The following is a 22010-nucleotide window of genomic DNA, read 5'->3' on the forward strand; positions in this document are numbered from 1 at the left end:
ATGGACAACGTAACTTGTTCCTTCACTCCCGGCCCTGATCAGGGATGGGTCAAACTAAACACTAACGCTTGGTTCGTAGTGAAGACTGAGGATGACATTGTGTAGGACTGTTGAGGAAGCTGAGGCTTACTGCTGGCCTCTGGTTGGCCTATCGTCTCGGAACTACATAAGAGAGGTACAACGGTTTAGTCCTGCTCGAAATTGATTGCTCGGTACTGGGCAAACAACTACTCCCTCCCTACAGCTAGTTAGCTTTCCCTCTCACTAGATGACACAAAGGGCGGAGCGAACCAAGCATCCAAATCATGCAAGTAAGCATACACACAGACAATCCATTGATTCTGTATATCAGAAGCTGTGTGTGTGTGGGAGACTGCCGACCCCCTCAGCGCACCAGGGGATCAGATCCCAGCGCCTCCAGCCACACGGTGGCGGTGGCGCCCGGTGCCAAGGCGTTGAGGCAGGAGGAGGCGGCGGCAACCACTCAAGGCGGCTGGGGCACCTCGAGATAGGAGCTTCACACCGCGGCCAGGGTGGCTCCCTGGCCGTGCGGCGCGCAACCGACGACCCCATGGCAGGTGGTGCTAGCCATGGTGGCGGCCGCGGATCTAGATCCCACCTAGATCCGTCGTTGTTCTTCACGTGGATGGTTGGCAGTGCGATGAAGTGTCCGGTGAAGGGATGGAGGATCTCCGTTAGAGTATCGACGGCGGCATACATCTTCATGGTGAAGCTCCTCACGGTTCCAGCCAACCACGATATCAGGATGACGCGGCTTACGGTGAAAACCATGCCTGACTATTGTCTTGGCGAATGATGGCGTCATTTCTGACGTCGTTTCCTTCTCGAGGCATCGTTGTTGCAGGTCACGTCAACTCGATCGGGATGTTTCGTGGGAAACAATAGATCTGGCTCTACCGGATTGGACGATGACGACGCTTTCGATGTCGTACTCCCTCCTGGGTGCATCGTTTTGGAGCAAGTGCTGGCTGGAGGGGACAAGAGGAGGATCGGTGTTTCATCTACCGCAAGGCCGATGACGGATTGCGAAGGCATGACGCTGTGGAGTTTCAGCGATGGGCGTGTGTGGATGGATATGTGCAAGATGATGGCCTTGTCCAGCGTCGCGGTTGCGTCGACGGCAGGCTTGACAAAGTCACTGCGTCAGTGTCTGCTCTAGAGATGGATCGATGGAAGACGGAGATGGTGGCCTCTGAGAGTGCGTCGGACCGGTGTGTGACCCAGTCTCGGCATTGTGGCTTTGATTGGCAAAGTGCTGACAACCTTCACAAAGAGCACAAAAGCAAGCAATCTTTGTTCAGCTACGATGCGTCGATACCATGAGCGGTATTGAGGACGCATGAACAATATGACAATCATCACGACTAAGAGGAACAAAGCCATTGTTTGGGCGATACATATGGCACGATAATGAAATGTCCTCAACGCAGTCTGTTACAATCCTACTACTACTACCCGATGAGACGAACACCACAAATACTCAGCACTACTAGCTGTACTCACTCACAAATCCAGAATGATCTGCACGCTTGGCCAGGCCATGATACATGACCCAGTTATTGCCATTGGCAGGGTATCCCCTGGAGGGGGCGTGAGGTCTGGCTGACTTGCGGGACCCTCCTTATTTGTCTCTGCGACCCGGCGACCGCGAAGATATGGCTGCGCTATCGGCGTTGCTGCGGGCCGTCCCACCGAAGATGATTCCGGTCCTCGCCGTCAAGGAAACCGTGCAGAAGGCGTGGGAAGCTGTCAGGCTCATACGCATGGGGTGAGCCGCGTCCGCGAGGCGACCGCGCAACGCCTTCGCAGGGTGTTCGAGCAGATCGCCTTCAAGGAGGGCGAAAACCTCGACGCGTTTGGACTGCGGATCACCGCCCTCGTCAACAACCTGCGCTCGCTCGGGGACACCGTCGACGAGGTGAAGGTGGTTCAGAAAATCCTCACGGAGGTGCCCAGCCAGTACGTTCAGATCGCGTGCTCCATCGAGACACTTCTTGATTTGAATGACCTGACAGTGGAGGAACTAATCGGGCGCCTGCGGTCATCTGTCGAGCGGTGTTCAGTCGCCGCAACGGACAACATCGGCGGGCAGCTGCTACTCACAGAGCAGGAGTGGCTGGCCCGAGGAAAGCGGCGCGAGCAAGGGCAGGGCTCTGGCTCGAACGGCAGAAAGGGCAAGCAGAAGGGCAAACCGCAGGGACGGGGCCGCGACAACGACCGGCGCGACTCCGGCGGCAAGCGCGACATGTCACAGGTAAAATGCTATAACTGCAACAAGTACACCGGCCACATTTCTAGGGACTGCCCGGAGCCACGACGTGAACGGAAGGGCCAGCAGGCCAACCTGGCCAAGGTGGAAGAGGATGAGCCGGCCCTGCATCTCGCTAGGGCCTGCAGACTCCACGACGACGACGATGGGCCCGCGCTTCTGATGTCTGTAGCGGTCCCTGACGACAAGGGACATACGCTGCAGGCGGCGTGCGCTGAAGCCACGACCACGGCGACCACCGGCCTCACCAACAGCGTGGAGCTGGTCGAGGAACACGTCCTCCTCACCAAGGAGGCACAACCCGACGACACCTGGTTCCTGGGCACAGGCGCCAGCAACCATATGACTGGTTGCGCGTCTGTCTTCGCCGACCTGTACACAGGCGTCACCGGCATGGTGAAGTTCGGCGATGGCTCCGTGGTCGAGATCAAGGGGCGAGGAACGATCCTGTTCTCGTGCCAGAACGGAGAACATCGCGCACTCACCAACGCCTACTACATACCTCGCCTTCGCAGCAACATCGTCAGCCTTGGTCAACGACAGTCTCCTCCACCTCCGGGATCGCCAGAGCCGCCTACTGGCGCGAGTACCACGGGCGCGGAACCGGTTGTATGTGGTCACACTGGAGATTGCGCAGCCGGTGTGCCTCATCGCACGTCACGAGGAGGACGCATGGCGGTGGCATGCCAGGTACGGACACCTGAACTTCGACGCACTCCGCAGGCTAGCGAGCCGCGGCATGGTGTGCGGCCTGCCGTCCATCGAGCACGTCGAGCAGCTGTGCGATAGCTGCCTGGCGGGAAAGCAACGTCGAGCCCCCTTCCCGCGAGCCGCCAAGCATCGCGCCGAGGGGCTCCTCGACCTTGTGCACGAAGACCTCTGCGGGCCGATCACACCGGCATCGCCCGCCGGCAAGAACTACTTCCTGCTGCTCGTCGATGATCAGAGCCGCTATATGTGGCTCACCCTGCTCCGGACGAAGGACGAGACGGCAAACGCGATCAAGCAGTTCAAAGCGCACACGGAGGTTTAGACGGGCCGCAAGCTCCGCCTCCTCCGCACGGACCGCGGAGGCGAGGTCAACTCCATCACCTTCGCCACCTATTGCGCAGATGAGGGAGTGGGGCGCCAGCTGACTGCGCCGTACTCACCGCAGCAAAACGGGGTGGTGGAGCGACGGAACCAAACCATCGTCGCGACGGCACGAAGCATCATGAAGGCAAAGGGCGTGCCTGCGAGGTTCTGGGGCGAGGTGGTGAGCACTGCGGTGTTCCTGCTGAACCGCTCGCCAACAAAGAGCGTCGACGGCAAGACACCGAACGAGGTATGGCATGGACACAAACCATACGTAAGTTAGCTGCTTGTTTTTGGGTGTGTCGCACATGTCAAGGCGGTGAAGCCGCACCCTGCCAAGCTGGATGATCGGTGCCAAGCTGGATGGTCGGAGCACACCCATGGTGTTCTTCGGGTAGGAGCCAGGCTCGGCCGCATACCGGGTGTATGATCCGGCGCGGCAGCGCGTCCATGTTACCAGGGATGTGGTGTTCGATGAGCAGGCGAGCTGGAACTGGACGGAGCAGGGAGTGGTGATCAACACGGTCGCGTTCACCGTCAACTCCTACACGCATACGATGACGCACGCATTACGACCCGCGGCAAGCCCTGCCGCGACAGGCAGCGCACAGCCGAGCTCCACCTCGCCGCAGGAACAAGCAATGCCTGAACCTGCGTCGGCTGCTCCAGCTCCTTCACCTGCAGCGGTTGCGCCATCTCCCTCGCCCGATCCGCAGGCGGCGTCGCCAAAGGCAGCACCGGCACTGCCGCAACCTCGCCACTCCATGACGACGCGATCCCGCAATGGCATCGTGCAACCGAAGTCCTATGAGGACTACGTGATGGTACACGAGGACGATCTCGACCACGAGATGGTCGAGGAAGAAGATCTCCACCTCGGGGTCATTGGCGAGCCGCTCTCGTTCGCCGAAGCCGAACACGATGCGAACTGGAGGCGCGCCATGGACGAGGAGATGGCGTTCATCATCGACAACAAAACCTGGCGCCTCGCTGATCTACCTGCAGGTTTTTGGCCCATCGGACTCAAGTGGGTCTAGAAGCTGAAACGAGGCGCCAACGGAGATGTTCAGAAGTACAAGGCGAGGCTGGTCGTGAAGGGCTATGTCCAGAGGCACGGAGTGGATTTCGAGGAGGTGTTTGCTCCTGTGGCGCGCCTCGAATCCGTCCGTCTGCTCCTCGCTCTAGCAGCTCAAGAAGGATGGCTTGTCCACCACATGGACGTTAAGAGCTCCTTCCTCAACGGCGACCTGCAGGAGGAAGTATATGTGGTGCAGCCACCTGGCTTCATCGTCGCTGGAGAGGAAGGCAAGGTGCTGCGTCTGGACAAGGCGCTCTACGGTCTACGCGAGGCACCACGAGCGTGGTACTCCAAGCTGGACAGTTGTCTGTTGTCGCTCAGCTTCAGCAGAAGCGATTTAGAACATGTCATCTACGGGCGTGGCACTGGGACGGCGAGGCTGCTGGTCGGCGTATATGTCGACGACCTCGTCATCACGGGCAACGACAAGCTGGAGATCACACGGTTCAAGGAGGAGATGAAGAAGCTCTTTCGGATGAGCGATTTGGGGCTGCTCAGCTTCTACCTTGGAATCGAGGTAAAGCAGGAAATAGACGACATCACGCTGAGCCAGGCTGCAAACGCCATGAAGATCCTCGACAAGAGTGGCATGGTAGGGTGCAGACCATGCCCAATGCCCATGCAGCCACGGTCTAAGCTCAGCAAGGTGAGCACCGCGGCGCCGACTGACGCAACAGAGTACCGTAGCATCGTCGGCAGTCTGCGGTACTTGGTGCACACACGCCCCGACATCGCATACTCGGTGGGCTACGTGAGCCGTTTCATGGAGGCTCCCACTACCAAGCATCTGGCCGCCGTCAAGCACATTCTCCGGTACGTCGCCGGAACACTGCATTTCGGCTGCCGGTACACACACGGAGACGGACGCACAAAGCTAAACGGGTACAGCGACAGCGACCTGACAGGTGACATAGACACCCGCAAGAGCACCACTGGCGCTCTGTTCTTCCTAGGACCAAACCTGATCAATTGGCGGTCCCTGGTTGCGCTCTCCTCATGTGAGGCAGAGTATATCGCCGCAACGACGGCGGCATGCCAGGGCATCTGGCTAGCGTGTCTTCTTGGTGAACTGCAGAACAAGAAGACCGAGAGGATCAAGCTGAAGGTGGACAACAAGTACGCAATTTCCCTCTGCAAGAACCCGTTTTTCACAACCGCGCATAAGGTGTCATTTCATCAGGGAGTGCGTGGAAGACGGGCGCGTGGAGGTCGAGTTCATCGACACTAATGGAAAGCTTGCGGATATACTGACAAAGGCACTCGGGCGTGTCAAGTTTCAGGAACTGCGAGCAGCAATCGGCGTCGTTGGAGTTAAGTAAACAGCACAGGGGTTAGGAAGTGATTGTCAGATAAACCCTGTCGCTGTTTTAGGCTAGTCTTCGTCAGAAATAAAACCACGATCTCGTGAGCCTATTCACAGCGTGGCGCGCAAGTTTAGGTTCCTAGAGAGTAGGAGATCACCACTGGACTCCGTCGTGGGATGGCGCGGCAGCAGGGAGTCGTGGCGAGAAAGAAGGATCGCGGGAGAGAGTCGTTGGGATGGCAGTGGCCGTAGCTTGATCCGGGTTTGTAGCTGATGCTCGGAGGGTTGTTAGCATCCCGTGTAATCAGAGTATAAATAAAGTGAGAGAAACAGAAAAGCGGCTAGGTTTTACGCTGCACAAATCCTTCTCTCGAGCTCGTTTCTTCGTGGCCTGAAAGAGTTCTTGCGAGGGTGAACCGGAGTAAGCTAACAAACGGCACCCTGCCGTATGGCAGGGGATCGTCGTCCATAAAATCTGACCAGCAGCGCCGTCACACACTTCATTATAGATAAAAATTACAGGAAAGAAATAAGCAAAGAGCTGGAACCTCTACCCCAGATCCAAAGGGATCAACAGTTAACAATGTTCTCCAAAGAAAAACATTGTTCCCCTGTAAACTAGATTGCTAGTTTAGGTTTTTATTTTGCATTCTCGGTCCTTCCTGCAATAGTCATTGCACGTTTTTGCATATGTGGCGATTCGTTTTCTCTTATAGTATACCTTTGAAAAAAGAACATCTATACGCTGAAACTAACATGAGAATCACCAACACCGCTAGTAAAAAAAATATTATCTCCGCTGTCGCCTTTTGGGAGGTGCATAGACGAAAGGCATTGGGTATATACTTCAAGCGGTGGTTTTGCATGTTCTCCTTGTAATACCTCGACACCATGAATCTACAAAATTCAAAGACTTGCGCACATTAATTGAAGCCGACGGATTCGTGTGTTGAACTGTTGATGCAAGCAATCTTGCGCACATGAATTGAAGCCGACGGATTCGTGTGTTGAACTGTTGATGCAAGCAATCTTTGTTCGGCTACGATGCGTCGATACCATAAGCGGTATTAAGGACGCATGAACAATATGACAATCATCACGACTAAGAGGAACAAAGCCATTGTTTGGGCGATACATATGGCACGATAATGAAATGTCCTCAACGCAGTCTGTTACAATCCTACTACTACTACCCGATGAGACGAACACCACAAATACTCAGCACTACTAGCTGTACTCACTCACAAATCCAGAATGATCTGCACGCTTGGCCAGGGCATGATACATGACCCAGTTATTGCCATTGGCAGGGTATCCCCTGGAGGGGGCGTGAGGTCTGGCTGACTTGCGGGACCCTCCTTATTTGTCTCTGCTTCTGGGGTGTCACCACTTCTGGACTTGTCCCGCAGGGTTTATAGCTTCATTTTCGACAGCGCCCTTCATCTTCATTTTACGTTCCTCTTCAACTTCAGTTTTACTTTCCTCTTTAGCTTCAGTTCTTTGCACGCTTGGCCAGGGCATGATCTCGACTTTTCTTCTAGTGGCGTTGCAGTCAGCTTGTTTACCTGCTACATCCAGAATGGAACTCTTAAATCAGGTTTTTTTTTTAGAAAAGGAGGCTGACTTTTAGGGATCTATTTCTTAGGTATGTGTTTACTAATTAATGCGACAGCCCACGAGCTTTATTCTAAAAACATTGAACGGTGTTATTTTAAAACAGATACTCAAAAGTCTATGACAAGATGAATTGGTCTTGGTCGGAAAAAGAGACTATGATAAGGCCAAAGTGTTTTTTTTCTCCAACAGTCATCAGAATGAAGGTTTAGTTGCTTGTGTTTGTTAGTATTTAGTATGTGAAAAATAATCGGTGTGCATTTAACACCTCCTACTAGCATCGATGATATGATCGGCAGCTGACTTTTAGGATAGGAAACAATCACGGGATAAATTCTTAGTGGGTGGAACTTCCATGTGCGGTCTCTTTAGTAAAGCAAAAATTGTAATATATTTGACAATAAAATGTCCCTCATTCAATGCAAGGAATTTACATGGCCTCCTCCTTGTGTCGTCTGCTCTGGGCTGGAAGAAGTAGCCTGGGAAATCTGGGCAGGAAACGTGTTTAGAATTTCCGGTTTGGGTACGGAACATATGAATTAAAGTAGGATGATGAAAGACATAAGGCCAGTCATGAGGAAAAAGGGAATATGTACCTGGCTGATGGATGAACCTTTAGCAATACCAATCTTACTTAGTTCATTAACAATCTGGGCTATTGTAGGCCTTTGCGTTCTGTCATCCTCCACACATTTTAACACTATTTCGATGCATGTCCTCACTTCTTCGGATACTTGGGTAGACATTGTTTCCTGCACCTTCATTCACCAGTTTTCGCATACCTAGTTAATTGAAAGATAATGCCCAAAAAGGCTAGTCATGGTGAAAAAGAGTTTGATCCACAGGAGAAAATGATATACCCGATCTACTGGTGATCTCTTAACAATACCAATGTTACTTAATTCATTCAAAATCTGAGCCATCGTAGGCCTTTGAGTTCGGTCATCCTCCACACATTTTAATGCTATTCCGATGCATGTCCTCACTTCTTCAAATACATGGGACCGCATTGTTGCATGCAGCCTCACTTGCCATTTTTTACATACCTACATATAATTGAAACATAATGCCAAAAGAAGTGTGCACCAACAACGTGGGTGTGAGGCACAATAAAATATGTGTGAGAAAATGTTTTCTGTGATACTGGATCATTTTCCTTACATGCTCAATAAATTCTTCCCGAGGGGTGTGTGCATAGTTGGAGTAGTCCTCCTTTCCTGTCATCATTTTTATGATTATGACCCCGAGAGCAAATACATCAGACTTCAGACTGATCTTATGTTCATTGATGTATTCTGGTGACATGTATCCACTGCAATACATCAAATATATTAGTTTTTAAAAGTCCAAGACAAGAAGTTGATTAAATATTTCTGAATCACTAACTTACGGTGTTCCTTTAATAACTCCGGATGTTGTCATATAGGTTTGCGTTGTATCAAAGACTCTTGACAAACCAAAATCACCGATCTTTGCCACCATATCCTTATCCAGCAAAATATTTCCGGGTTTTAAGTCCCCATGGTAAATGGGAGGGACAGCATTATGAAGGTAATGTAACCCCTCACATATTCCTTTTATTATTTTGTAACATCTGTCCCAATCAAGTTTGCAGGATTCAGCTGTATAAAGAAATTAGTAAATTAGTATTGGCAAGTATGTTTTCTCTAAGACATAATCCACTGCACTGCCTGATTTCCGCCGCCTAGATGCTACAAAAAAAAGGTTGCATTATCTACCTCAACCATAACATGTCTCATGTCTCGTTAGTCGCTACTCAACACCTAGATGAAGCATGAATCCTATGTATGGATCCAAGGGTGAGTAAATAGACCGTGTTTCCGCCCTTCTGTAGTTGATTATGTTGTAAGAAATTCAAATATAATTTAGTGCAACTAGAGCAGAATCGTACCTGAAAGTTGGTCGTCAAGGCTTCCTCGTTGCATGTATTCGAAACAAATCACTCTTTCTATCACACTAGCAGAAACATGTTTTCCTTCGTGCTCAACAATTATTGGTGATATATGGTGGCAGTAGCCAACTAACCGTACAATATTTTTATGTTCGGCCCTCATTACATTATTAACCTCTTTCTTAAATAGCCCATCATCAATAGACAACGTTTGATGAAGTTTCTTAACAGCAATTTCTTCTCCATTGTCCAACACTCCCTGTTGAGAATCTCTGTTTTTATGGCACATCATTCTTGTATTTAACAGTAGGGTTCATATGAAAGTCAGAAGAGGAAGCAATACCATACCTTGTAAATAACCCCACATGCACCACGACCAATTATGTTCTTCTCAGAAAAAACATTTGTAATATGTTCTAAGAACTCGAATGCAAACTCCCTTGTCTTATATAGATCACCTAAAGATGAGCACTCAACAATATCAATCTTATCCATCCTTTGTATGATCTCATTTATAGTAGGCCTGTTCACTCGATTGGACTCCACGCATTTTAGAGCTATTTCGATGCATGTTTTAACTTCATTGGAAGTATGCTTCGATACTGTGCCCGGCATCCTATTTACCCAGAATCCATATACCTGCAGAATTGGAACATTTCGTTAGCATGCATGCCAAGATGTATTGCAAAACATAATATTTGAAAAAATTGTTAATTTTATAGTATAGGGTTTTTTCATACACGCTCAGTAAACTCTTCGGGTGGAATGTCTACACATTTGGTATAGCTCTCCTTTCCTGCCATAATTTGCAAGATTATGACACCCAGACTGAATACATTACTTGATGTGATTAGCCGTTTACTGATGTATTCTGGTGGCATATATACACTGCATAGTACAAAAAGAATTTATTTTCACAAAAAGGTTCATAGAAGAATTGGATTATACTTCCCATGGCAGCGTACCTTGTTCCCCTAACTTCTGATGTGCTGGAGGTTTCTATTGAATCAAAGAGTCTAGAGAAACCAAAACCTCCAATTTTGGGCATCATGTCCTTATCCAGCAAAATTTTTGTAGGTTTTAATTCTAAATGCCAAATAGGCTCTTGGAATCCCTTGTGAAGGCAAAGTAAACCATCACAGATGCCTTTAATTATTTTGTAACATGTGTACCAAGCAAGTGCGCATGGTTCATCTATAGAAGTAAACAAAATATGTATTACCAGGATGTAAAGTTTAGGGATCATTAAATTTTGTGCATTCAAAAATGATAGTGTAAGTAGAGCATAATCATACTAGAAAGATGCTTGTCAAGGCTTCCTCCCTCCAAGTATTCGGAGCATAAATATCTTTCTTCTACTCGAGCAGAAACATGCTTTCCATTGTGCTCAACAAGCACCTGTTTTGTGTGATGGCAGTAACCAACCAACGGTATGATATTTTGATGTCGGACCCTCATAAGATTATTAAACTCGTTTTTGAATTCCTCATCGTCCAGCCCCGGCATGAGGTGAAGCTTCTTCACAGCAATGTACTGCCCATTGTCCAGCACTCCCTGTTAAAACATAAGTATGTATTAAATCACCATTGCTAAGTGTTCAGGAGCTGTTGCGACCTTTTATAAACTTCTCTATGCGTGGTGCAGAACATATGGGATGGGTGGCTTTGTTGACAACTTTAATCACAAAGATGGATTGCAGAAATTGGATCTTACCCCGTTGTCCTGCACTCCATGTTATCAGCTCCATAGTAGTAATGAAATTGCGAGCGATTATACACTCCCGGGATAAAGCATATAGTACCTTGTAGACTATTCCATGCCGACCACGGACAATGATGCGCGCCTCGGAGAAATTGTCTGTGATGCTGTTCAAGAACCCGACTGTAAACTCGTACCGAGGACGAGGGGGCGGATAGTAGGGAAAGGGATAGTACACCGGCGGGACCGGTACGGGCTTCTTCTTGTCGGCGCCGTCCTTCTTGTCGCCGTCCTTCTTCTCCTCTTTGGCCGGCCCGACGGAGACGATCTGAGCGTTGGCAAACAACCTTCGCAGCTTGGCCACGACGTCGACGGGGTCGACGACGCCGACGACCGTGATCGTCCCGCACCGCAAGTCCGCGGCAATCGCGTCGATACCTTTACGTGAAACGAATTCAGGAACAAGACTGGAGAGGAGAGAAAAACCTGGATCAGGGAAGAGTAGTAGAGGCAGAGAGGCAGTACCATGTAGAGTGGAGACTGCTTTGAGCGCCTTCCGCTGCTGGCTCCTGTCCTCCAGCGCCACCTTCATCACCATCCTTCGCTGCGATCCCCATAGAAAGAACAAACAAATTAACCCATGGAGCAACCAACAACAGCAAGATTTCGCAGCTAATCTCACCATCATGGCGGCCGGCAATCAACCAACCACAACAATAGTCCACGCGGGACTGCGGGAGAGAGAGGGGAAAGTACGTGGAAGGCAAAATACAAGTCGGCCAAAAATCAAAATGGTGCTCAAGTGGGCAGAGTACTGCTGCAACTAGTCAATTATTGAGGACGAAAATATCTTGCCATCCGCAGCAAGGAGGACCAGTATGATTAGCTCTCACCAACCACGCCCCCCACACTATGATTAGCTCTTCACGAACGGACTTGCAGATTAGAATTAAGTATTGCACCTAACAGGCTCTCCAATACGACCGATCGTAGTAAAAGACATCGTTAAATTGTCTGGTTGTTTTCTTAGAGCATCTTCAAAAATCACCAACTCCAACAGATCATGTAAAATAGGCGATGCAAAATACATCACCGTTGTTTTCTTAGAAACAGAAGCGCTTAGATCCACGCCCAAAAAATTTATATAGCTTTTTTTTTAGAATTCTGGTCGGGAAGTGAAATTCTCCCCATTTTTAGATCCCATCTCACGCGTTTCCCCCTCCCCTCCGCTGCGCCCCGCGCGGGCGGCCGAGGGGCTCCAACCCTAGCCGCCGGTCTCTCCCCATCCCACCCCTCCCCTTCGCCGCCGCTGGAGGAAACCGCCGGGCTAAGCCCGGGCGGATGATGGCGGTGGCGGAGGAGCCTCTCCTTCTCGCGCGCGTGGGTGGCGCGGGGCATCCAGGCGCGCGGATGTGTGTCCCGAGATCTGAGACTCTGTGCGGCGGTGGATCGCTCCCGGCGGCGAATGCAACTGCTGCATCTGGCCACGATGTCTCCTCGGATCAGCGACGTCATGGAGGGACTTGGTTGGTTGGTCAGCTGCAGGCGTAGTTGGCCCTTTCGTCAGATCTGATCTGGCCTGAGTGGCTAGCTTGCTCTGCGGTGGCGGAGATCGGTGGTCGCCTGTGCGCACGATGTGAGACGGATATTCGTCGAGCGGATCCGGGAGAAATCCTTGTTCTTGGCTTGTTGCTAAGTCAGGCGATGGCGGCACTCTTCAATGTCGTCACCTTCTTGGGGGCATCGCCGTGGAGAAGCTCAAGACCTCTATCCGCTACCTTCGGGGGAAACCCTACATTAGTAGATCGGATGACGGCGGCGCGCAGGTGTCGTTTTCCTCTTGGGGACGTCATTTTTGGAGGTGTACACATGCTTGAGGGACCAGTGGGCGGCTTTTTTGGTGGAGCGGTGCTTCATCTTACTCATTGATGGCGGTGGATCTCGGCAGCGTGGCGCAGCGGAGACTCGGTGTCTGATGCGTGGAGATGGACTCGTGCAGGAGGTGGAAGCTCTTTTGCGTCATGGTGACGTCGATGGCAGAGAGGTCTAGCAAGTCGGTGTGTTAGTTTCTTCTCTGAAGACGGATTGGTGAAAGATGGCGGCGACGACACATGAGAGTGCGTCGGACCGGTTTGTACCCTAAACCCAGTATGTGGCTCGGTTGGGGCCTCCGGCTTTAGATGTTAGGTTTTGGTGCGATGTCTGATTGGTATTAGGTTCGGACTATCGGCATCCCTTGATCAAGTGATTAGGAGTAGCGATAGTTGTTGCTAAGATGGTGGCTTTGGACAAACTGATGTACTAATTGTAAAGTCTTTGTGAATAATTAATAAAATGGCTGCATGCATCTTCCAGATGCAGAGGCCGGGGGTAATCCTCCTTTTCTAAAAAAAAGTTAGGTTTTTTAAGGACGCCGGCGAGCGTCGGCTCCAGCGATCGCAGTATATTTAGAGCGTGTGCGGCGCTTCAGCAGCTGCTGTAAATTTAGCGCGCGTGCGGCGCTCCAACACCCAAAACACGCATATGAAAACATAGATTAATAATATAGATAATATATTTTACATATAGATAATAAAACATAGATAATATAGATAATATTACATATAGATAAAACTAGTTCAACACAAAGATAAATAAAACTAGTTCAGCACGTAGATAAATATAGATTAAAGTACTGCGTAACGCGTCCTCCCAACGTTCATCTTCGGATGTGAAGATGGACAGTAAACCGACTTCGATGGTCCCGTACTGCGATACAGCGAGCAACTTGCGCACACGCCAATCCTGCCGCTCCGCGCGACGTCTTGCCTTCTTCTCCGTCCAGTACGCGTCCTCGACGTTGACGTCCTCTGGGTGGCGCCGGCGCCACTCCGTCATGCGCCGCTCGTCCTCCTCGGCGACGAGCAGGCGCTGCTGTTGCTGACGGTGCTCTGCACGTTCTTGCTCCGTGATCAGACGAGGGGGAGGGGCGAGGTTCTGCGCCTGCTCGTGCGTGGAAACGTCGTGGAAGTTCATCTGGGCGCGCGGCCGCCCTAGTCGCCACGCCGCCGCGTCGTACGCACGGGTGGCTTCGTGCGCGGTCTCAAACGTGCCGAGGCCGAGGTGGACGTCACCGGATCGGATCTCGACGTAGTAGGTGCCAGAGGGGCGCTCGCGGACGCCGCGGTAGCCCGACGATGAACGGCAGCATGCCGGCAGAGGGAGCGACAGAGGAAAAGTGCAGAGGAAGAATCGAGAGCACGAGGGAGATGCGCATGGCTGTGTGGGCAGCCGTGTGGCGGACGCGGCATTTTATAGTGCGCTAAAAGCTGCGCGCCAAATCTGACGCGCGGCAGCCCGCTTTCTCCCGCGCGCTAAACATGGAATTTACCGCGCATATGTTTTTTGTCGTCAGTGTTGAAGAAGCTCTTATGGGTGCTCTATTTTACATCGTTTGTGAGCGTAGTTGGAGATGTAAAAAATATCAGTTGGTGATGCAAATTTTGCTCCGGCCGTATATGGTCCCCTACTGATGTAATTTGCTCTCGGGCATTAAGTGGTGACCTATTTTACATCACGAACAGATCTTGAGTAAAAATATTTGCATCTACATAATCGATTGTAGCACGTTTTTACCCTCTCATGGTGTAGAAAAATAGTCTGGGTCATATTTACATCATCTATTCGAGATGCTTGGTTCTCTCTACGGCACAATCAATTACTGATAGTGCGTCTTCAATAAAATACAACACCAAATTGTGGGTTTTGTCGAGGCTAGTCCCTCGCATCCGGCGGTTTTCTTTCCCTTGTATATGGGCCACGCCCTGCCCTTCTTGTTTATTTCTGCGCCAGTTTTTTTCTAGTGCTGTATCTAGGGCCGAGGACCGAAGAATCAAGGAGCCATCTATATAAAGTGAGATAATTGTGAAAGAGTAGCATAATTCGGGCCGTAATCACTAGTTAGTGTCATCTTTCAATTTTTTCGCAAATACGTACCAAGATACAGGCAGCTTGTTGCAAAACTTGTATTTCTATGTATAGATGCTCTTTCTGACAAATATGGCCCACCGGTCAGTCTCTTACAGGAAAAAGCGGGCCGGGCCTCTTCGGCCGGTGGAAAACCGGCTCTCTCTCTCTCCATCCAGTCCGGATCGGCCGCATAACAACATAGGCCGGCTCGATTCGGATCCAGCCGCACTCGCACTCTCTCCCAGCCCGACTCCCTCTCCTCTTTCCTGGCGATGGCGACGGTGACTCCTGGAAGCGTAGTTGGTGGTGGCGGCGACGACGACGTCGAGGGTGACGGCGGCCACATCGTTTGGAGCGGTGCTTTAAGAGGCGTAGCTTGTGGTGGCGGCGACGGCGACGGCGACTATTATTCGTCCGATGGCGAGGGTGCGTGCGAGTTCTCCGAGCCTGCTGTGTCCAAGGCAGGGAAGTTGAGGCTAGGGCAGATTTGGGTGGTGAATCCAAGTACAAGCCATCGTTGGACGTTGGGGATCGGCGCCATTGAGAAGTTTTCTTGGTGTGATAAATTATTTTTAGGGTTAGTTTTAGTTAGTTCCAATTTCTGTATTATCATTGGGGATTAGGGATAGCAATCAGTGCCATGTTCCGTAATTGTGACATTCTTGTGCATCAATAGGAATTTACACTTCCATATTGAAATTTGTGTAATGTAAATTTGTAGTAATGTAGTTTCTGAAATTTATAGTAATGGGGGTTAGGATTAGGAATTTACACTTGCATGATTTGTCTCCTGTGATGTAAATTTATCACTCACAAGTGCCATATTTTCTGAAATTGTAGTTTATATCCAGAAATTTGGGATGTTGGCATCCATTTTCAAGATCAGGACAATTTACAGTTGAAACTGTGCTGGGATGATGTTGTCTTTTCTAGTGTGGAAGCACTGATGGAGACACAAGGCTATGGAAGCACTGACTCAATGTATTTTGATCAAGGCATAGGATTTCATGGTCTAGAGAAAATAGATAACAATGCTAAGTTGCAACAACTCAAGAGGTAGCACAAGGATGCCAAGTTGTTGAATTTGTCAGGGTATAAGGGGAGTGCACCTTTCATTGAACATGTGCTTCTGACAGAAGAGAGCAAAAATGCGGTTGGAACATAAGAGAGCAGAAATGAGGGAAGAGAGCACAAGGGCAAGGTCAAGCTTAAACAAGTAGTGGAAAAGGATAGTACTTATGCATCTTCATTTGATGTTGAGGGTCCAAGAGATATTGAAAATGATCCTTACTTCGTGGGGGAGTATAGCTCAAAAGGAAATGAGGGAAGGGGGTTGAATTAGAAGAATTTGAACATGAAGAAACAGAGGATGATGAAACAGACGTCAGTGATGCAGGACTTGATGATGAAGTGCTACCAAAGGTGTTACATCATTATGAGGGTGAAACAGATGTGGAAGATTTATTTGAGCTGGATGAGGAGGATCATGTTGTTGAAGAAGGAGAACACATTAGTGAACCTGCAATAAAGAAAGTTAATTTTCATGGAGGTACCACAATTGAGGCATTGGAAGCAGATTGATACCAAGCTTTGTAATTTATTAGTGTCAGTACCACGCCTGGGGCGATACGTTGCAAAAAGGACTATATCCGGGGTTTATACGTATTGATGGTCTATGACGCTGTATCTGAACGGTTGGGCCCGCCCGGCAGTTGCCACCCGGCTCGAACCGTTACTTGTTGGGTCGGTCGGCCGGTCGGGTTGTCTCCTCCCTCCCCTCGAGCCCTCCTCTCCGCCACAATTGCTCTGCTCTGTGTGGTGATGGCGGCGAGGGCACCGGCGAGGAGGGCGGCATCGGCGGTGACCACCCCCGCTCATGCATTGATGGCTCGGCAGGAGGAATAGACGGCAGTGGCGCCTACTCCACCTCGGAGGACTGTAGCGACGACGACGATTTTATGGAGCCGACATTGTCGACGAAGCAGAGGTTGCGGCTGGAGCGTATTTGGGTGGCGAACCCTAGCAACGCCCATCAGTGTACTCATGGAATCGGTGGTGTGTTGTAAGTTCTTTTCTGCTAACTCAATTTGGGGATTAGGGTTTGTTGCCTCCATTTACTGTTCAATTTGCTACTGAATTATTCAGTAATTAGGATTAGTGGTAGGCAGTCTAGGAGTGGGATCAGGTGACCTAACTAGGCATCATTATTCTGTTAACTAATTCTTTGTAACTAGGATCAGGGGTTATGTTAAACTGTTAGGCTAGGTTGGGTTAGGCCTATGTAATAATTTTTATTAGGCTAGGTTAAATTGTTAATCAACATTTTGTGTTATTTCATTTTGCAGTTTGTATGATGACATTTTGGAGGTTAGGATCTATTTTGATGCTGCTCATAGTTTAGAGCTGAAGCTTTGTAGTTTAGATGTAACTTATTTGAATATAGTTGCAGTGATGGAAACCCAAGGATTTAGTGTATATGATCTACTGTATCACATTGAGAATCCAGCTTTAGGGAAGAAAGGGTTGGAGATGGTAGAGAGTAATGGTGAGTTGCAACTAACAAAGAGGCAGACCGAGGAGTCAAAGGTTCTAGATTTGCTAGTGTGGGCATGTCCACCTCCTGTCAGCCAGTTTCAGAGGCAAGAACAGTTGTATATGAAGAGTTTGTTGTACATGATTTTAGTGAGCCACCCATCTATGTTTTTGATGAAGAAGGAATTGCATTTGAAAGTCAAAGTAGCAGCTTCAGTGCACCTCATGGTATTGGTGTTTGCAAACAAGAGAGCAAGAATGTAAAAGGAAAGCTGAAAGCTGTTTTGTAACTAGAAGAAGATGGATATGAGGGCAGTGGTGGTTTTGATTGTCAAGGTGAAGATGACAGTGATGCAAACCCTTTTTATATGGGTGATGCCAATGACATAGAGATGGAAGAGGGAAAGAGTCAGATAGAGTCTGATGAAATAGAAGATGAAGAAACAAATGATGAAGGATCTGAGGAGGAAGAAGTGGTGAATTATGAGGGTGACACAGAGGTTGAGGAATTATTTCTACAGGATGAAGATGACAAAGTTGTTTCACAAGATGAAGATGACAAAGTTGTTTCACAGGAAGAAGACACTGTAGTTCTACATGAAGCGAAGAAGAAGAAGAAACAGAAGCTTCCAGTCACGAGTGGGCCTACAAGAAGGTCACATTCAAATGTACTAGAAAAGGAGGAGCTTGAATTCAAACCTTCATCTGATGAAGAAGAGAAAGGGTTGTTGAAGGAGGCTGATGATGATGTTTTTGAGCCATTGTCATTTGTGGTGCCAAAGAAAAGGAAGAGCAGGGCAAAGCAGAGGCCTCCTAGAAAATGGTACAATGAGAAAAAGGAGCAACCACATGAGCAATTATGTCTAAAGATGTGTTTCAGGGATCAACATCAATTCAGAGAGGCTTTGTTGAACTTACACATCACTCAAGGTAGAAACTTCAAATATCACAGAAATTCAGATCAAAGGATAATTGTACAATGCAAACAAGAACATTGCAACTTCTTTATGGTGGTAGTAGTTATAAAAGGTGAAACTACTTTTGTAATTAAGAAGATGAGAATTGAGCACACTTGCCTTGTTAGTACTGAGACAACAAGGGTCAGTGCCAAGTGGCTTGCTGTCAAATATAAGTCACTGTTCAGATATGATATAACAACTGGTATTCAGACTTTGATTGATGCCTGCATGGAGAAGTATGGTGTGCTTGTGCCCAAGACAATGGCATATAGGGCAAAGAACCTAGCAATTGAGGTTGTTTTAGGAGAACACAAGAAGCAATACCCCAGGTTGAGAGACTATGCTCAGACAGTGATGGATACAAACCCTGGGAGTAGAGTAGTAGTCACAACTGTAACTCCAACACCCACTGCAAAAATTCCTCATCTAGGCCCAAGATTCCATGCCATGTTCTATTGCATCAATGGAGCAAGGGAGGGGTTTATCAAGGGATGCAGACCATTCATTGGTCAGTTTATTTACCTTCTGCATTAATTACATATTGTTTCATCTTTAAATTCATTAAGGTGTTGTTTTTGCTTGTTGGTCCAGGTGTTGATGGGTGCTTCATTAAGTTAACTACTGGTGCTCAACTACTTGCTGCCACTGGTAGAGATGGGAACAACAATATATACCCACTAGCATTTGGTATTGTTGGGCAAGAGGACACTACTAGCTGGTGTTGGTTTCTACACCAACTTAAAATCTGCCTAGGAGAAGTGGGACAGTTTGGACCATACACAATAATGTCTGATAGGCAAAAGGTATGTGCTTGCATTACCTTACCTTGTTCTTATATGTTTGTTATCTGCTACATAGTAGCTTAGGTAGTTTAATTCTGTGTCCGAGGGCCTACTAAATGCAGTCAATGCTGTCTTTCCTCACTGCAACCAAAGGTTCTGCCTTAGGCATATCTATGCAAACTTTCAAAATGCTGGGTTTAGGGGGAAGATCTGAAGAAGTACATGGATAATGCTGCCTATGCATATAGTGAACACAAATTTAACATTGGAATGACCGACCTTAGAGCTGAATGTGAGGAAGCTTGGAAGTGGCTATCTGCAGTACCCAAGAAAACATGGGCAAGGCATGCATTTGTCACAAACTGCAAGACTGACCTTGTAGTTAACAATTTGTTTGAGGTGTTCAACAAGTATGTCCTAGATGTTAGGAAGAAACCAATTAGGATAATGTGTGATGGAATAAAGGATAAGCAGATGGTGAGGTGGCATAGGAATAGAGAGAATGGAAATAAATCTAGATGGGAGATAACACCCCATTATAGTGAGAAGCTAGAGGTTGAGAAGGAGAAGGCCAAATTTTGCAAACCTATTCAAGCTGGTGTGGACTTATGGCAAGTTACAAGTGGGCAGCAAACCCATGTTGTTAACTTGCTACTTCAAACATGTGGGTGCAGAAAATGGGATCTAACTATGATCTATCCACTAGATTATGTCAGCAATAAACAAGGGGAAACGAAAACCACAGGATTATGTCAGCAAATTCTTTAAGAATTTTTTTATGTGGCAGCTTATTAACCAATGATCTATCCAGCTCCTGGTGGGCATGATTGGACAAGGACCCCTGGTCCAGACATTGAACCACCTGAATTTAAAGTGAAGAGGGGAAGAAAGAAAGAGAAGAGGATCAAGGGGAAATTTTAAGTGCCAAAGCCAAAGGACACATCAAGAATGGGGACTATAACATGTGGCAATTGTGGACTCCAAGGCCATAAGTATACAAATTGCATGAAACAGTTGAAGCCTGAGATGGCTTTGAGGAAGAACAAACATGTGGTAATCCCCTTTGAAGTAGTATCATGTTTTCCTTGTTGCACATTATCTTCTTGTACTATTTGATAACAGATTTCCATTTTATGTCAGCGTACTTCAAGGAATTCAAATGTTGTTGGTGCTACTGCTGGTGATCCTACACATCACCAATAGCTTATAATCCAGCTCCTACACCACCACCTAGAGCTTCTAATCCAGCTCCTACAATAGCAACAACATCTCGAACAATAGGTGTTGGTAGAGTTGCTGCTTGTAGAGGTGGTGCTAGAAGAGGTGCTGGAAGAGGTGGAGGGAGGGGTGCTGGAAGAAGTGGATGGCGAGGTGCTGGGAGAGATGCAGGGAGAGGTTCAAGGGCATTCTAGGCCCCAAGGCAATCTGTTGCCTCCACTTCTGCTGCTCCTCAACCTTCATATGGTAGACATAATGGATGGAGGTCCTACTTCTATTCTAGTGGTAATTACTAAATGGAAGATGTGTCATGTAATTTTTAAAACAATGTGGATGGTTGTTGTGTGCTGGTGCTCCTGCTTGTCAGTTTAAGAATTAATACCATGTATGGATTTTGTTGATATATTCACTACACAGCTATTATGATTGATATATTCACTACTCAGCAATTTTGATTGATATATTCACTAGCTATTATGATTGATATATTCACTACTCAGCTATTATGATTGATATATATCATCATTTTTAGTCTAACAATCAAAGAAAACAATACTCACTGGAGTTCAACAGATTATAGGCATACACAACCATTGTTCACAATACATAGTGGAGTTCAAATGCACCTTTCACCCTTTTCTCACAAAAGGATGAATAACATAACTACTAGGTACATAAACATCTCCTACCTCTTGAGCTTGCGTTGGTTTTTTCCTTGAAGAGGAAAGGGTGATGCAGCATAGTAGCATTGAGAACCAATGTATCAATCGAGTAGGAGAATCAAGCCAAGTGTCCAGAGTACCTGCGCAAACACAAACGAGATTGCACCCAACGCTATAAAGGGGTTGTCAATCTCTTCAAGATTGATTGCAAAGTGAGATCTGAAGGTGGAAAGTGCAACAAAGTACAAGTGTAAGGCTGAAAATATGATGTGAAGTAGACCCGGGGGCCATAGTGTTCACTAGAGGCTTCTCTCAAGATAGCAAATATTACGGTGGGTGAACGAATTACTGTCGAGCAATTGATAGAACCGCGCAAAGTCATGACGATATCTAAGGCAATGATCATACATACAGGCATCACGTCCGAGACAAGTAGACCGATCCATGAATATCATGGAGAACTTTGTATTGAAGATCCAGGAGAGAGAAAAGCCATCTAGCTACTAGCTATGGACCCGAAGGTCTATGGTGAACTACTCACGCATCATCGGAGAGGCAATGGTGTTGATGAAGAAGCCCTCCGTATCCGAATCCCCGCTCCGACATGGCACTAGAACGTGCCCCAGATGGGATCTTGCGGAGACAGAAGCTTGCGGCGGCAGAAAAGTATTTTCGTGGATCTCTCCCGTGGTTTTGGATTTTTCATGGATTTATAGGTGGAAGAAGTAGGGCAGACGAGCCACAGGGGACCCACAAGCCTGCTAGGCGCCCCCTGGCCGCGCCTAGGGGGCTTGTGGCCTCCCGTGGTGACCTCTGCCTTGGTTCCCACGCCCCCTGCGTATCTTCTGTTCCGGAAAAAATCTTTTCGGAAGTTTTATTCCGTTTGGACTCCGTTTAATATTCTCCTCTGAAAAGGGTCAAAAACACGGAAAAAACAGGA

General features: G+C 48.3%; 1 protein-coding gene across 1 annotated transcript; it reads right to left on the reverse strand.

Moving 5' to 3' along the window:
* Nucleotides 1-6865: 6865 nt before the first annotated feature.
* LOC123410889 (tyrosine-protein kinase JAK2-like) lies at nt 6866-12107 on the reverse strand. The gene is made up of 14 exons (XM_045103816.1): nt 11652-12107; nt 11495-11573; nt 11073-11407; nt 10567-10825; nt 10237-10465; nt 10012-10159; nt 9620-9910; nt 9272-9530; nt 8750-8981; nt 8521-8671; nt 8220-8405; nt 7956-8117; nt 7794-7847; nt 6866-7313 (listed from the first exon to the last, which is right to left on the reverse strand). The coding sequence occupies exons 1-14, from the start codon at nt 11655-11657 to the stop codon at nt 7191-7193; spliced, it is 2514 nt and encodes an 837-aa protein (XP_044959751.1). The 5' UTR covers nt 11658-12107; the 3' UTR covers nt 6866-7190.
* Nucleotides 12108-22010: the final 9903 nt, after the last annotated feature.

The sequence above is a fragment of the Hordeum vulgare genome, chromosome 7H, assembly GCF_904849725.1.
Source record: "Hordeum vulgare subsp. vulgare chromosome 7H, MorexV3_pseudomolecules_assembly, whole genome shotgun sequence".
Lineage (NCBI taxonomy): Eukaryota > Viridiplantae > Streptophyta > Magnoliopsida > Poales > Poaceae > Hordeum > Hordeum vulgare.

What these genes read in the sequence shown, in the direction of transcription:
- LOC123410889 (XM_045103816.1), bottom strand. An exon ending in AGCAGTCTCCACTCTACATG is followed by an intron (nt 11,408 to 11,494) that starts GTACTGCCTCTC and finishes TTTCACGTAAAG; the next exon opens with GTATCGACGCGATTGCCGCG. An exon ending in AAGGTTCATCCATCAGCCAG is followed by an intron (nt 7,848 to 7,955) that starts GTACATATTCCC and finishes TTTCCTGCCCAG; the next exon opens with ATTTCCCAGGCTACTTCTTC.